Source organism: Gopherus flavomarginatus, chromosome 21, assembly GCF_025201925.1.
Source record: "Gopherus flavomarginatus isolate rGopFla2 chromosome 21, rGopFla2.mat.asm, whole genome shotgun sequence".
Classification (NCBI taxonomy): Eukaryota; Metazoa; Chordata; order Testudines; family Testudinidae; genus Gopherus; species Gopherus flavomarginatus.
The window spans coordinates 289,268-306,548 of NC_066637.1; the positions used below are offsets into that span (position 1 = coordinate 289,268).

The 17,281-nt window shown below is 47.2% G+C and overlaps 1 protein-coding gene across 3 annotated transcripts in view; it reads right to left on the bottom strand.

The window, feature by feature from the left end:
- SLC45A1 (solute carrier family 45 member 1) overlaps positions 1 to 17,281 on the bottom strand; it is a 201,903-nt gene that overhangs the window by 26,928 nt on the left and 157,694 nt on the right. For 2 of the 3 annotated variants that reach the window (XM_050931827.1, XM_050931828.1), the window contains exons 2-5: positions 16,136 to 16,543; positions 14,447 to 14,539; positions 11,500 to 11,724; positions 188 to 897 (exon numbers count right to left, since the gene is read on the bottom strand). In XM_050931827.1, the coding sequence (XP_050787784.1) occupies positions 188 to 897; positions 11,500 to 11,724; positions 14,447 to 14,539; positions 16,136 to 16,543 (1,436 nt within the window). The remainder of the gene's footprint in view (positions 1 to 187; positions 898 to 11,499; positions 11,725 to 14,446; positions 14,540 to 16,135; positions 16,544 to 17,281) is intronic. The other variant, XM_050931829.1, reaches the window with a different exon arrangement.

The following is a 17,281-nucleotide window of genomic DNA, read 5'->3' on the forward strand; positions in this document are numbered from 1 at the left end:
ATAAACAAGCTGTTACAAAGAGCCCTTAATCACAAGTGTGCATAGACAAACAAAAAAAGTCAGTCATTATGATAAAAGTATATATTTAAGCATTTTAAAATAAAAGGTAAAACTATCTAAAGAGATTAAATGAATGTTCAGATTACATGGTCATGACATTGTTTCTGGAGATATTTTCTCCTCTTACCTGTTGGCTGAAGGTTACATTTCTTCTCCTGCTACTTTCTGGACAATATCCTGTGACAACATCTGGAATGGCCAAGGTCTGAGGCCTTTTTAGAATCCCTATTGATCGTGGCTTTATTGCATCCAGTGAACCTACCCTTAGTACATCTCCATCTGGCCCTGGATTTACAGAATTCTCCCCTTGGTCCAGGATTCCATTTTCTTGACAGTAAAAACCCTCTGCCACCCTGGGAAAACTGACACTGATTGCCTGTCTGGGCAAGCTAGCTGGGATTGCTAAATAGCCTTCATACCCTCCTGTGAAGCAGTCTATGAGTACATTGTCAATATTTGAGGTCCCAAATGATGATGCAAATTCATTAATTCCTGTCAAGGAGTTGTCTCTGCTGTTAAAACTGCCATATTTAGGTGTGAGTGGGCTGAGAGGGGAAATTGGACTTGTAAAACTGAGATTTTCATTTACACCTTCCTCAAACAAAAGAGGTGGAGAAGGAGGAAGAGGAAGACTTGGACTCTTCATCACTTTTTTCTTCTTGCTAAAAGACTGCAGTGGTCTTTCTGGAATGCTAATTAGAGTCAAGACAGTAGTGATAGTCAATATTATTGCTGTGAAGACATAGATGACACGGAGCTGCCCTCCCACAGCTCTTCCAAAACTGGTTTTATCCCAATTTATTCCTCCAACAACATAACCAAAGCCACCTCCAAGACCTGGTGGGGAAAATAGATTAAGATTACCTTCCCCAGCCAATCCCTAAAGAAAAAGAGCAATGAAGCACAGCACCATTTGAATCATGAGTTCTGAGCTACATTCCCAGTTCCTAGTTAATCACTTTAAGGATTTCTCTCTCTTAAAAACAATACTAAACAATACAATAGCCTGCACCAAAAGCAAATTAATGATGACACAGAGAGGGGAAGGGGGTTGATGCTGCGCAAGTAACTGATATAAAAAACTTGAAGCCAGCTCTAATCCCAGATTTGCCAGATCATTTTAGGACAAGTCACTTAACCTTTGTATGCGTCAGAGTCCCCATCTATAAAATGATAACAGTGATGCTTACCTGCCTTATGGAATAGCTCTAGGATTAAAGTGCATTTCTCCTCTGAAAAGCGGAGAAGTTAAAATTGATCCTTCATCTCAACAGGAAGCTCTTTCCTGTGTGTATTCAGAGTCAGATTAGCTCAATTTACTGAATAATGAGCTGGCTACACATTTGAAGTGGCAACACTGTTTAAAACAAACACTATATAAAATATATAAATTATACAAGCTCCATTCATGTGGTGACAGCCTTAGGCCAATGTCCTTTCTTTCATCACACACATATATACGACAATGCAGAAGAATGTTTTATAAACCTGCTGAAAGAGGAAAACTAGACTGCAGAGTTCGACAGCTAACCATGAAAATAAGGGTCAGCAGTTTTAGAGCACCCAGCAGGATTTGCCTCCTCCAATAAAGCCAATAAAAATGGTATGTTCTCCTGAGTACAGTATGCTCATCTCCTCTCTTTGTGAATATTATTACTACCACATCTGTTTGAGGGGGGTCTCATGAACAGCTGCTCAAGAACTTAGTTTAATTTCTAGTTTTTACATTTGTTGTGAAAGTCTTCAACAATAAAACCCAAACTGATAAAGGGCAAAATATCACAAACTTACTATAATTTATACACTGTTTATTTTTTAAATTACTGAGGTTATCTATTGAGTTATGCTTATAGCAGAGGAAAAGAGACAGTTCCCCAACCCAAAGCTGTATGTATCATTACAGTTCAAAGAGCTATGGTATATACCAGGGGCCGGCAACCTTTGAGAAAAGACGGTTACTCACCTTTGTAACTGTTGTTCTTCGAGATGTGTTGCTCATATCCATTCCAATTAGGTGTGCGCGCGCCGCGTGCACGTTCGTCAGAAGATTTTTACCCTAGCAACACTCGGCGGGTCGGCTGGGTCTCCCCCTGGAGTGGCGCCGTTATGGCGCCGGATATATACCCCTGCCAACCCAACGGCCCTTCAGTTCCTTCTTACCGGCTACTCTGACAGAGGGGAAGGAGGGCGAGTTTGGAATGGATATGAGCAACACATCTCGAAGAAAAACAGTTACAAAGGTGAGTAACCATCTTTTCTTCTTCGAGTGCTTGCTCAGATCGATTCCAATTAGGTGATTCCCAAGCCTTACCTAGGCGGTGGGATAGGAGTGAGATGTTGCAGAATGCAAAACCACTGAGCCAAATGCTGCATCATCTCTGGACTGTTGAACCAATGTGTAATGTGAGGCAAAGGTGTGAATCAATGACCAGGTAGCTGCCCGACATATTTCCTGGATGGGAACATGGGCCAGGAAGGCAGCAGATGAAGCTTGAGCCCAAGTAGAATGGGCGGTGAGGTGGCGAGCCGGAACGTGAGCCAAATCATAGCATGTACGGATGCAGGATGTTACCCAAGATGAAATTCGTTGGGATGAGACCGGTAGGCCTTTCATCCAGTCTGCCACAGCTACAAAGAGCTGAGGTGACCTTCGGAAGGGTTCTGTTCTCTCGATATAAAAGGCGAGAGCCCTGCGAACGTCTAGGGTGTGCAGCTGTTGTTCCCGACGCAATGGGTGTGGCTTCAGGAAAAAAGACTGGGAGGAAGATGTCTTGATTGACATGAAAGGCGGACACCACCTTAGGGAGGAAGGAGGGGCGTGGTCGCAGCTATACCTTGTCCTTATGGAATACCGTATACGGGGGGTCTGCTGTCAAGGCCCAAAGCTCAGATACTCGTCTTGCCGAAGTAATAGCGACGAGGAAGGCTGTCTTCACGGAAAGGTACAGCAGCGAGCAGGTGGCCCGCGGTTCAAAAGGAGCACCCATAAGCTTGGCTAGTACCAGGTTGAGATCCCAGGTAGGGGTCAGGCGTCTGACTTGAGGGTACAAACGTTCCAGTCCCTTGAGGAACCTTGAAACTATGGGGTGAGAGAAGATTGATCGGCCATTTTCCCCTGGGTGGAAGGCGGAGATGGCTGCCAGATGCACCTTTATGGAAGAGACCGCTAGGCCTTGTTCTTTCAGGGACCAGAGGTAGTTCAGGACAGTAGGAACAGACACCTGTCTGGGGACAGAGTTACGCTGAGCGCACCAGCAGGAGAAATGCTTCCACTTGGCCAGATGTGTCATCCTAGTGGAAGTTTTCCTACTGCCAAGAGCACCTGTTGGACCGAGGCAGAGCAACACAACTCAGACTGGCTCAACCACGCAGCAACCATGCTGTGAGATGAAGAGACTGCAGGTCCGGATGCTAAGGCCTGCGGAAGCCCTGTGTTATGAGATCTGGCCAGAGTGGCAGGGGAATCGGGTCTGCCACTGAGAGGTCGAACAACATGGTGTATCAGTGCTGCCTCGGCCACACTGGAGCAATCAGAATCAGGTGGGCACTGTCCCTGCGGAGCTTGAGTAGGACTCTGTGGACGAGTGGAAACGGTGGGAAGGCATAGAGTAGATGCCTCTTTCACGGGATCAGGAATGCGTCTGAGAGGGAGCCCGGGGAGCATCCCTGGAAGGAGCAGAACACCTGGCATTTCCTGTTCTCTCGGGAGGCAAAGAAGTCTATGTGGGAAAACCCCCACTTCCAGAAAACAGAATGGATGATGTCCGGACAAATCGACCACTCGTGAGGCAGGAAGGATCTGCTGAGGTGATCCGCCAGAGTGTTCTGGACTCCTGGGAGAAAAGACGCTACCAAATTGATAGAGTGGGCTATGCAAAAGTCCCAGAGGTGGAAGGCTTCTTGACAAAGGAGGGAGGAGCATGCTTTGCCCTGCTTGTTTGTGTAAAACATGGCCGTTGCGTTGTCCGTGAACAGTGATACACAACGGCCTTGGAGATGGTCTCGAAACACCTGGCATGCTAGACGGACCGCTCTCAGCTCCCGCACATTGATGTGTAAGGTCAGCTCTTGAGGTGACCAGAGGCCTTGAGTGCGAAGGCCCTCCAGGTGGGCACCCCAACCCAGAGATGATGCGTCCGTGGTTAGGGCCATCGAGGGTTGCGGTGGGTGGAATGTCATCCCTGCACAGACTAGAGTGGGGTTTAGCCACCAGGTTAGGGAGCACAGAACCTTCCGAGGAATAGTGAGCACCAAGTCCAGGCTGTCTCTGCGTGGTTGGTATACTGAAGCAAGCCAGGTTTGAAAGGGACAGAGGAGTAGCCTCACATGCTTAGTCACGAAGGTGCAGGAGGCCACGTGACCTACTAGGCTGAGGCAGGTGCACACTGACGTTGTCGGAAAGGTTTGAAGACCTCGAAAATTGAAGCCATTGCTTGAAAACACGACTGCAGGAGGCAGGTTCTGGCCAGATTGGAGTCCAGAACTGCTCCGATGAAGTCTATTCTCTGCATGGGTGTCAGAGTAGACTTCTCTGTGTTGATCATCAGGCTTAGGCTCCCGAAAAGGTCTTTGACGATGTGCAGATGCTGCGATACTTGTAACTGGGAAGTCCCTCGAATAAGCCAATCGTCGAGATACATGTAGACGTGAACCCGACGCCAGAGGGAGGCGGCGACTACAGCCATGCATTTTGTGAACACACGCGGAGCCGTAGAAAGGCCAAACGGAATTACAGTGAACTGAAAGTGTTGATGGTTGACCACAAAATGGAGGTACCATCTGTGTGGTGGGTAAATTGTCATGTGGAAATACGCATCCTTCATATCGAGGGTGGCATACCAGTCTCCCGGATCCAGGGACCGCATAATGGTCCCCAGGGTTACCATGCGGAACTTCAGCTTTATCATGAATTTGTTGAGTTCTCGCAGGTCTAGGATCAGTCGTAGATCTCCTTTTGCCTTGGGGATTAGGAAGTAGCGGGAATAAAAACAACTGCCCCTCATGTCTTTTGGCACCTCCTCTATGGCTCCCATGGCTAGGAGCGACTGGACCTCTTGTAAGAGGAATTGCTCGTGAGAGGGGTCCCTGAAAAGGGAAGGGGAGGGAGGGTGAGAAGGCAGGGTTGAAACAAACTGGAGGTGGTATCCCACTTCCACCGTGCACAGGACCCAACTATCTGAAGTTAGCTGGAACTAGGCAGGGAGGAATTGGGAGAGGCGTCTCATCAAAAGTTCTGCTTGGGCCCCGCTGGTGGTTTAGGGGGCGCCTGATTTTGAGCTCAAGGGCCAGACTGCCTCCGACAATTCTCTCCACCACGCCTTCTGCTAAAGTCCTGACGCAGCCTAGGCGGGGCATAAGGGCGGTGTGGCTGGGGCCAGAAGGTCCTGCATTGGGTCACTGGCGTGTGCATACCCAGCGAGCGCATTATAACGTGACTGTCCTTCAGACTTTGCAATCTGGGGTCAGTCTTATCAGAGAACAGGCCCTGGCCTTCGAAGGGCAAATCCTGAATAGTTTGTTGTAATTCAGGGGGAAGGCCTGATACCTGAAGCCAGGAGATACGCCTCATCGTCACTCCTGATGCCAGAGTTCTGGCTGCAGAGTCCACTGCATCCAGAGAGGCTTGGAGGGAGGTTCTTGCTACCTTTTTACCTCCTCAAGTAGGGCCGTAAATTCTTGACAGGACTCCTGTGGAAGAAGCTCCGTAAACTTCCCCAAGGACACCCACGTGTTAAAGATATATCTACTTAGGAGGGCTTGTTGGTTTGCCACCCTAAGTTGGAGGCCCCCGGCCAAGTATATTTTGCAGCCTAGGAGGTCCATGCACCTAGCCTCCTTTGACTTAGGAGCCAGGGGTTGCTGGCCATGACGCTCCCTTTCATTCATTGATTGCACCACTAAAGGGCAAGGAGGTGGGTGAATGTAGAGATATTCATATCCCTTTGAGGGGACCATATATTTTCTCTCTACTCCCCTTGCTGTAGGTGGAATCTACGCTGGGGATTGCCAAATGGTGTCCACATTAGCCTGTATGGTGCGGATAAACGGAAGAGCCACTCTAGTAGGTGAATCAGCCGATAGGATGTCCACGACAGGGTCTTCTATTTCAGAGACCTCCTCCACCTGTAAGTTCATATTCTGAGCCACTCGCCTCAAAAAGTCTTGATGGGCGCTGAGATCAATTGGTGGAGGGCCTCAGGAGGATGTTCCTGCCACCTTGTCAGGTGAGGAGGAGGAGAAGGATAGGCCCAGGACCAGGGGGTCCTGTGGGGGCACCTGTACTTGAGGAGCATCATCTGCGTCAGGTGGAACCTGGGTGTCTGCAGATGGTATCGGAGACTCATCCATGCCCGTAGGGGGCGGGCGGCTTACTGTCGCCTCTGGTACCCAGTGTTCTGACGGGGCCGACTGTGGAGCCACTGATGGAGAACCTTGGGCTTGGTGGTATGCCCATGGTGTCCATAAGAACATAAGAACGGCCGTACCGGGATTTCACTTGCAAGGATTTCACTTTAGTCACTGTACCTTTTAACTTTTGTATAACTAACCCACTCATTTTTGTATAGTTCCCCCTTTTGAAATTAAATGCCACAGTGTTGGGCTGTTGAGGTGTTCCTCCCCCCACAGGGATGTTGAATGCTATTGTATTATGGTCAGTTATTCCAAGCGGTCCTGCTATAGTTACCTCTTGGACCAGCTCCTGCACTCCACTCAGGATTAAATCTAGAGTTGCCTCTCCCCTTGTGGGTTCCTGTACCAGCTGCTCCATGAAGCAGTCATTTAAAGTATCGAGAAATTTCATCTCTGTCCAGAACATAAGAACGGCCGTACCAGGTCAGACCAAAGATCCATCTAGCCCAGTATCTGTCTACAGACAGTGGCCAATGCCAGGTGCCCCATAGGGAGTGAAGCTAACAGGTAATGATCAAGTGATCTCTCTCCTGCCATCCATCTCCATCCTCTGATGAACAGAGGCTAGGGACACCATTTTTTACCCTTCCTGGCTAATAGCCATTTATGGACTTAGCCACCGTAAATTTATCCAGTTCCCTTTTAAACATTGTTATAGTCCCAGCCTTCACAATCTCCTCAGGTAAGAGGTTCCACAAGTTGACTGTGCGCTGTGTGAAGAAGAACTTCCTTTTATTTGTTTTAAACCTGCTACCTATTAATTTCATTTGGTGACCCCTAGTTCTTGTATTATGGGAATAAGTAAATAACTTTTCCTTATCCACTTTCTCAACATCACTCATGATTTTATATACTTCTATCATATCTCCCCTTAGTCTCCTCTTTTCCAAGCTGAAGAGTATGAGCCTCTTTAATCTTTCCTCGCATGGGACCCTCTCCAAACCCCTAATCATTTTAATTGCCCTTTTCTGAACCTCTTCTAGTGCTAGAATATCTTTTTTGAGGTGAGGAGACCACATATGCACACAGTATTCGAGATGTGGGCGTACCATGGATTTATATAAGGGTAATAATATATTCTCAGTCTTATTTCTATCCCCTTTTTAATGATTCCTAACATCCTGTTTGCTTTGTTGACCGCCTCTGCGCGGACATCTTCAGAGAACTATCCACGATGACGCCAAGATCTTTTTTCTGACTCGTTGTAGCTAAATTAGCCCACATCATATTGTATGTATAGTTGGGGTTATTTTCTTCAATGTGCATTACTTTACATTTATCCACATTAAATTTCATTTGCCATTTTGTTGCCCAATCACTTAGTTTTGTGAGATCTTTTTGAAGTTCTTCACAATCTGCTTTCGTATTAACTATCTTGAGTAGTTTAGTATCATCTGCAAACTTTGCCACCTCACTCTTTACCCTTTCTCCAGATCATTTATGAATAAATTGAATAGGATTGGTCCTAGGACTGACCCTTGGGAAACACCACTAGTTACCCCTCTCGATTCTGAGAATTTACCATTGATTCCTACCCTTTGTTCCCTGTCTTTTAACCAGTTCTCAATCCATGAAAGGACCTTCCCTTTTATCCCATGACAGCTTAATTTACATAAGAGTGTTTGGTGAGGAAACTTGTCAAAGGCTTTCTGGAAATCTAAGTACACTATGTCCACTGGATCCCCCTTGTCCACATGTTTGTTGACCCCTTCAAAGAACTCCAATAGATTAGTAAGACACGATTTCCCTTTACAGAAACCATGTTGACTACTGCTCAACAGTTTATGTTTTTCTGTGTGTCTGACAATTTTATTCTTAACTATTGTTTCAACTAACTTGCCCGGTACTGACGTTAGACTTACTGGTCTGTAATTGCCGGGATCACCTCTAGAGCCCTTATTAAATATTGGCATTATATTAGCTAACTTCCAGTCATTGGGTACCAAAGCCAGTTTAAGGGACAGGTTACAAACCTTTGTTAATAGTTCTGCAACTTCACATTTGAGTTCTTTCAGAACTCTTGGGTGAATGCCATCTGGTCCCGGTGACTTGTTAATGTTGAGTTTATCAATTTATTCCAAAACCTCCTCTAGTGACACTTCAATCTGTGACAGTTCCTCAGATTTGTCACCTACAAAAGCCGGTTCAGGTTTGGGAATCTCCCTAACATCCTCAGCCGCGAAGACTGAAGCAAAGAATCCATTTAGTTTCCCTGCAATGACTTTATTGTCTTTAAGCGCTCCTTTTGTATTTCGATCGTCAAGGGGCCCCACTGGTTGTTTAGCAGGCTTCCTGCTTCTGATGTACTTAAAAAACATTTTATTATTACCTTTGGAGTTTTTGGCTAGCCATTCTTCAAACTCCTCTTTGGCTTTTTCTTATTACACTCTTGCACTTAAGCGGGCTGTGTCTGTGCTCCTTTCTATTTGCCTCACCAGGATTTGACTTCCACTTTTTAAAGGAAGTCTTTTTAACTCTCACTGTTTCTTTTACATGGTTGTTAAGCCACGGTGGCTCTTTTTTAGTTCTTTTACTGTGTTTCTTAATTTGGGGTATACATTGAAGTTGGGCCTCTATTATGGTGTCTTTAAAAAGGGCCCATGCAAACTTGCAGGGATTTCACTTTAGTCACTGTACCCTTTAACTTTTGTTTAACTAAACCCCTCATTTCTGTATAGTTCCCTCTTTTGAAATTAAATGCCACAGTGTTGGGCTGTTGAGGTGTTCCTCCCCCCACAGGGATGTTGAATGCTATTGTATTATGGTCACTATTTCCAAGCGGTCCTGCTATAGTTACCTCTTGGACCAGCTCCTGTGCTCCACTCAGGATTAAATCTAGAGTTGCCTCTCCCCTTGTGGGTTCCCATACCAGCTGCTCCATGAAGCAGTCATTTAAAGTATCGAGAAATTTTATCTCTGCATTTCGTCCTGAAGTGAAATGTTCCTAGTCAATATGGGGATAATTGAAATCCCCCACTATTATTGGGTTCTTACTTTTGATAGCATCTCTAATTTCCCTTAGCATTTAATCATCACTATTACTGTCCTGGTCAGGTGGTCAATAATAGATCCCAGTGATGAGGCCCTTGCTCGTGGCTCTGGCTCTCTGGAAACATATGGCTGAGGACATCAGAGTCACGCTCCTGAGGATAGGATGCGCTACCAGCCTGCAATGACACCGATGTGTGTCTCGATGGCCACAGCAGTGCCGATAGACCCTGGGAGGGCACTACTGTTCTGGATGCTCGATCCCGGGGCGGTATCAGGGAGTGGTACTGGGAGCTATAACGGTACCGCGAGCGATACCGGGACCTTCGACCATAGCGGTGCCGGGAGGTCTACTGGGATCTCGAATCTCTTCGTCTGGAGAGACTGCGGGATACATGGTGCCGAGAGCAGTGCTGTGAGTCGGATCAGTACCGGGAGTATCTGGCCAGCGAACAAGATGTCAAACGGTGCCGAGAATGCGACCGGTACGGCGATGGAGAGTGGTGCCAGGACTGCGAGTGGCACAGTAAGCGGGAACAGTGTGATCGAGAGCGTCTGTGAGACTGTGATCTTGAACGACGTCTCTCTGTTGGATCAACAGAGGGTGGCTTTACTAGGGCCGGTTTCCCGATGGATTGCATGACCCACACCGGCGGTGCCAGGGGTTGAGGCCATGTTGACTCCGTCATGGCAATGAGCTCCCTTGCCGTGGAGAAGGTCTCCGGTGTAGAAGGGAAGGCAAGATCTACCACAGCATGAGCCGGGGAACTGTCAGGCACTGGACTCAACGGCCCTTGTAGGACCGGAATCAACGGTGCCGCGCTCGGTGGAGCCGCAATTGGCGGTGCCACAGTCGACGGTGCAGCGGCAGATGACGGTGCCGGATGAACCGTCTTCGAAGAGAGCTCCTTCTGTGGAGCTGAAGCAGCTGGAGCGCTATGTTGCTTCCTGGGTGTCAGGGACAGACAGCGGTGCCGAGAAGATGTCGGTGCCGGTAAGGGTCGGTGCCGGGGGTCCTTCTTGGTACCAGAGCGGTCGGGGCTGAAGGGGCGCTCCTTATAGAAGCAGTCTGTTGGGTGCTCGGTACCGACGCTGCAAGACTAAGTGCCGACTCCATGAGGAGCTGTTTCAATCGAAAGTCCCGCTCCTTCTTTGTCCTTGGTTTAAATGACTTGCAGATGCGGCACTCATCGGTAAGGTGGAATTCCCCTAGGCACTTGAAACAGGAGTCGTGGGGATCCCCTATTGGCATCAGCTTTTGGCACGCCGAGCACGGTTTGAATCCCGGTGCCTTGGGCATGGGCCCACACTGGGGTGGAGGAAAGGGGCTAATCCCCGATCCCCCCTTAAACTATATACACTAACTATAAATACAACAACTAATACTAACTATAACTACAAGAACTGGAACTATATACACAATAAACAGCAAAGAACTACGAGTAGCAAGGGACGTGGAGATCAGCAAAGCCGCGCTCCACAGTTCCAGCGACCATCACAGGCGGTAAGAAGGAACTGAAGGGCCGTTGGGTCGACAGGGGTATATATGCGGCATCATAACGGCGCCACTCCAGGGGGCGACCCAGCTGATCTACCGAGTGTGGCTAGGGTAAAAAATCTTCCGACGAACGTGCACGCGTCGCGCGCACATCTAATTGGAATCGATATGAGCAAGCACTCAAAGAAGTGGCGTGCTGAGCCATCATTTATTCACTGTAATTTAAAGTTTCACATGCCAATAATACATTTTAATGTTTTTAGAAGGTCTCTTTCTATAAGTCTATAACATATAAATAAACTATTGTTGTATGTAAAGTAAATAAGCTTTTTAAAATATTTAAGAAGCTTCATTTAAAATTAAATTAAAATGCAGAGCTGCCTGGACGGGTGAATCAGCTTGCGTACCGCCTTTGGCACACGTAACATAAGTTGCCTACCCCTGGAATATACACACATTCATGCCATGCTATTCTATATTGAATCTTGTCTGCTCGTAGCTAAATGGCTATATATCATGCAAGAATAAATAAAAGTGCATACCTGCTAACAAAGCATGGATGTTAAGCCCCCTGTCTTGATCCACTGGGCTACACACATCCATCATGTAGGCATGACTGGGATTGTCTGCCGAATCTGCACTGAAGTCCATTAGGACAACCCCACAGATTGTGAGAATGATCCCCCATTTATGGTTATTCACAGTGTCAGCCAAGGCGCTGCCAATGTCCCTTCCATTCAGCATAAGTGAGAGCCCCAATAATGCTCCTAGGAACAAGGCATCAAATTAGATCAACAGTGAGGAAAAAATTATGAAGGTTCATGCTTCCTTGCTCTCCAAGTGTTATTCTACACTAAACTCAGTACAGCAGGTAGCATCATTCACAGTCAGATCACCACAGACTGGGGGTTCTGTGTGGTTTATGGAAAGATTTTGGATCTCTGTTCCCGACAATGTCCAAACTAACTGAATTATTTGCTTCTCTTAGATCCAACCTCAAAATTTAATGAGCACTTTCCATAGTTTGTTTGTTTGTAGCATTTCCTATCTGCTGACAGCCCTTCACACAGGTCTAGATCTCGCCAGATCTTTGAGCAGACAGGCTGCTTCCAAGCATACATCTCTAGTTGCCCACACAAGAGGCAGTGGGAGAGTGCCCTCTGTCAACACTACAAACTAGGGGTGTAGTTCCCAGGTAACATACATATACTCACACTAGTTCTCATCAGACCACAATAGCACAGGCAGTGACAGCATGGCTTAGTTGTACTGAGCACACACCCACCAGTTTCCCACAGGTTTGTACTTAGTATAGCTAAGCCATGCCTCTGCTGCTTCTGCCCATGCTACCATGGTTACACTACTATTTAGACTCCTGCTAGCACAATGAGAACTGGTGCATGTATGCGTACGTGAGTTGGGAATCACAAACGTAGCTCAATGTTTAGACGTACCACTGTTCCACCCTCCCTGAAACCCTATAGATGCCCCTCTACAGGAGCTCCACATAGAAGGAGCTTCATGATAGGGTGTGGGAATAGACTGTCCGCAGTCAACAGCACCATCTACTGCAAGCACTGCAGATATAGGAGGGAATGCTGCTTGAAACACTAACTGCCCTTTGCTTCCCCTTCCTGTGGGCTACTGCACAACAGTAGGGAAACCCAGCCAGATGCAAACTAGAAGGGTCCTGCCTCTCTGGATCTGTCAGCCCCAGCAAACTCTAGAGAGCCCTATAACTCGCCCCTGGAGCAGGGAATCTCTCTGGCCCCCTCATGTTGGGGCTTTCACTCTGGGAAAGGCCATATGTGCAACAGTCTATGTATTTCTCTGAGCAATTATAAATCCCTTCTGCTTTTGAGAAAACAAAAGTTGAGGTCAGCAAATGGGATTAAGTGTAAAATTCAACCCAAACAGCATTGCACACACCTCATTTTCAAACACTAACCAGCTAAAGCTCACAGCACCTCTCTTATGGAGAAAAGGAAACTGGTGTAGTTGTAAGCGGGAGAATGGTCCCGCTATTGTGGGGAACTTTCCTAGCTTCTGCACTACCCCGGTGAAGCAGGCTAGCGAAAGGATCTGAGTCCTCGCTCCCACTTCCTTTACCTAAAGGCCTCCCTGCCCTTGAGGACTCCCCTTCCACTCTCCTGTCTGGCAAAGTCCTTGTAACCCCAACAAGGCTGGGCCCAGGATTCCTGGGGGCTCAACCCCCAACCCTGCTGTGGACACTCAGGACAGGGGCGAGGGTGTCCCCACTCCGGGATACTCTCTTTGCACTGCGCACCTCCCTGACCCACTGATCATTTCATACAATCTAAAGCAAATACAAGTTGTTTAATTAACAATTTAAAAAAGAATAAGGAAAAATGGGAAAGGTTAAAGGAAACACATCACCCTGCTCTGTGGCAGGGAACGCCACAAACAGTGTCTCTGGAATGTCAGGGCAATTCAGTCTGTTCCTTGTAGGTCCCAGACCTCCTTCTCAGGCCCTGGCTGTGCTGCAGGGATGCCGTGGGTTGGACACTTGCTCTGGCAGTGGCTACACACTCTCAGGCTCTAGGTGGCAGGACCCGTCTTCCCAGCGTCGCCCCCGCCCTATCAGGGTTACAATATCCTCCCCCCCCAAGTCTGGCCTGCAGAGCCTCTTGGTTGAGGCATCTCCCTGCGCTGGGCCCACTGCCCAGGGTCCCCCCTCGCACTCCCCAGCTGCTCACTGTACCCAGCTCCGGCCTGCTCCAGCCCCAGCTCCAGCTCCACTCTGCCTCAGCATGGCTGCTGCTGCTGCTGCTCTGCCTTCAGCTCCCTTGGCTCCTTCTCCGACCCCTCTGGCTTTGGTTGCTGCAGGTCTGCTCCCAGGGCAGGTCTGCTCTCTCTGGGCTGTGCTCGGGCTTTTTGGGCTGCAGCTCTGCTTCCAGCAGCTCAGTTCAGGCCCCTACTCTCTCCTTAGCTCGGCCCTACTCTGTCTGACCCAGGCAATTCCAGCTCACATGGAGGGTGGGACCCTGCTGGCCTCCTGACTCCTTGATCAGCCTGCCTACCTTGTCAATCAGGCTGATCTGGAGCATTGGCCTCTCCCCTTTTAGTGCTGGGAATTTGCCAATCAAAACACCCCCACTGAATGTTAGTAAGGGGGCAACAGTCCCCTTACATTGTGAAGGCCAGAGATTCTATAAGAGCCACATGGCAAGTGTCAGGGCTTGAATTAGAAGTCAAGGTCTTGGAGCCCAGTCCTATGCTTTGTTCACCAGCTGTGGCACTCACAGCCCTGCACAGTTGAGGGGAAGGGGAATGTGGCTTTTCAGGTCAGAACACTGGAGCAGTAAGGGTTGGGGAGGAGAGGGGAACAAGGCCTGTCACAGAGCACGCTGCCCTGGGCAGGGAGGAACGGGGTTGGAGGGAGGCAGAAGGGAAGAAGAGGTTTTCACTGTCTGTTTTACATATTTTGAGATTTAAAGTTGTTTTACTTTTATATTTAAAAAAACACACCTATTGCCAGGACCAGAATGAAAGGCCGCCTCCTGCCAAAACTTGAGGTGCATCTGTCACTCCAGGCCCCCAGCAAAGGCTGCAGTAGGAAACCTGAAACAAAAGTGACTCACAAGTAATGGACATTTCTGTTACCATCCTGTTTCACCAAGACTTCATAATGGGAAGTTTAAAAGGCAGGAAATGCATCATTAAGGCAGAATGTGACCTTCTCGATCAATAGCAGTCATCTATGCCCAGATTTTGAAAGGTATTAGGCATTGTTGTGCTTGGTGATGCTATGCCTAATTGACTTAGAAACATAAATCTTATTTTCAAAAGGTACATAGGCACTTGAAATTTTGGCTCCTAAGTGTTTACATGACTTTGAAAATGAGATTTGGGCTCCTTATCAGTTAAGTGTTGCAATGCTGAGTGCAGCAAGACCTAAATGCCTTCTGGACCCTAGGCTTTTGCACTATTTACTTCTTTGAATTTCCTGGAGTGGAAGCTGAGAACTGTAGTACATTCTGTAATGTTCAGCTGGTACCAGCCTAACCCAATGTAATCCAATCCACTTTCAGATAACAGTGGAGTTTGACAAAAAATGTAAAATGAATAGGCAATTATTTTATCCCGTAAGGTGCTCAGTTCTGTATGAACAACTTTACTGCCTTAAACTGGAACTTCCTCATAAGGTTAGCCTGGGCTGTAGCGGTAAGTCAATGTGTAAATCTGAATGCTGCCTGGATTATACTGGGCCAGGTACGGATTGAGTGACTGAGGAAAGGAATGATTTCTTCTCTTCTTCTGAAATCAGTTTTAAAAGAACAAAGAGACAGAAGGATGTTACCCAAGTTGTGGAATAATACTTTCCGCTACTCTTCCTGTATAGAAGAATACACCTTCAGCCCCATGTCTGTGCAGAGGAATATGCCACAACCCCAACAGAAAGCAAAACTCTGGACTGAGAAGTAGATTTACTTCATCCCTGGGATGCTTTGTTTAACTCAAAGCTACCCCCCACCTTCCCACCCTGCTAGCTGACAGGCCCAGAGAGGTTTAGGGCTGGTCTACACTAGGGGAGGGAATCGATCTAAGATACGCAATTTCAGCTACGTGAATAGCACAGCTGAAGTCAAAGTATCTTAGATCGAGTTACCTACCGTCCTCACAGCACAGGATCGACATCTGTGGCTCCCCCTGTCGACTCTGCTACCGCCGTTCTCGTTGGTGGAGTTCCGGAGTTGACAGGAGCACGTTCGGGGATCGATACATCGCGTCTAGATGAGACGCGATATATCGATCCCCGAGAAATTGATTGCTACCCGCCGATACGGCCGGTAGTGAAGACATACCCTTAGTCTCCATATTCTCCCCCTCTTTCTGTTGTGTCAATGGAAGTTAGTTACTTGACTTCCTTTAAATTAATTTTTAAATACACAAATGGAGTAGCCAAAATTCTGGAAGTATGTTGGCTGCAAATAAAAAAAGACTCAGAAATCAGTAATGAGAAATCCCTCTTTGGTCACATCTTGCCCTCCTCTCCATTTTGTTCTCTAAAATTATGGGTAGTGGTTCCAACTTCCACATCTCATGTGTGAAACCTGTAAAGTAAATTAAATAGCAAAGAAAAGAAATAACTCAGTGTCAAACTAATTTCTTGTGAAGTGGAAAAGCAGGAGGGTAAAATTAGCGTAAAAAAATTACCTAGTATTGGGCTGATAAACCACACCATTCCATACAACTGATCTGGCAGCCCCATCTGAAGCAATACAGGAGTCACATAGGCTGTTTCCATGGCATAGCTGAACTCGATCCCAAAGAGAATGCACCCATTAAACAGCAGTTCTAGGAAAGATCTCTGAGGGTGGAGATCCCCAAAGTCAATCAGATCAATAGGACATGGTGTATTTGGTGGTGGTGGAGGGGAGGGGCGGATGTGTTTTCTCCTCTTTGGGTGTCTTTTAAAGTTGTTGGCACGATGACTGATGTGGCGAGTGACAGATCCGGAATAGCCTGAGAACTGTGACCTCCAGAATTCCTGACAAGACAGGCTGGGGAAAAGCACATCACTGGGAGGGGTTGCTGCAGCTGAAGGGATCATTGTGGATATTCCTGGGAGGAAAAAAGCTGAGATTCAGTATTGCTGTGAAAGAGAAATGTCACCTGATTTTAGCAGCTGAAGTTCTAATCTAGCCCATTTCTGGTCATGGGCATATTGAATGCCTCAGCCTTTCACAGAACATAAGATTTTAATGAACATAAGAAAATGAATGCTGGTCGAGTCAAGAACTTTCTGTGCTAATAACCTAGTAGGACACTCACTGACCCCTAGGGGCCTTTCCTCCCTCATAATGCCCTTGCAGGTCACTATAGTTCATGGATGACATGGAACCAATATTGTGAGAGAGAAGGAAGCTAGAGTGCCAGTGATGAAGGACAAGTCCCCAGTCCGATCAAGTGCAGTAGAGCTATTTGCTGTGGTTATCATGAAAGCTAAGAGATTGTTCATTTCCTTCTCCCCGGGCACTTTGTGAAGTCTAGGGCAGCAGGCCCAGGCTGCTGCCTTCCTTAGATCTCTCTCTCTCTCTCTCTCTCTCTCTCTCTCTCTCTCACACACACACACACACACACACACACACATGCTGTTTGAAAGGCCCTTTTATTTTAAATTAAGAAAAACAAAAAGACAGGACAAAAGTAACATTCATCAGAGTTCAGGATCTCTTTTGCCTCACAAAAGAGTGCTATACAGCCTCAGTACAGAGAAAATAAAATCATAGCAGAAACACAGATAGATCATGGTTTATTAATCTAAGTTTATTTTTGAGACACGACTCTGTGTCGATTATG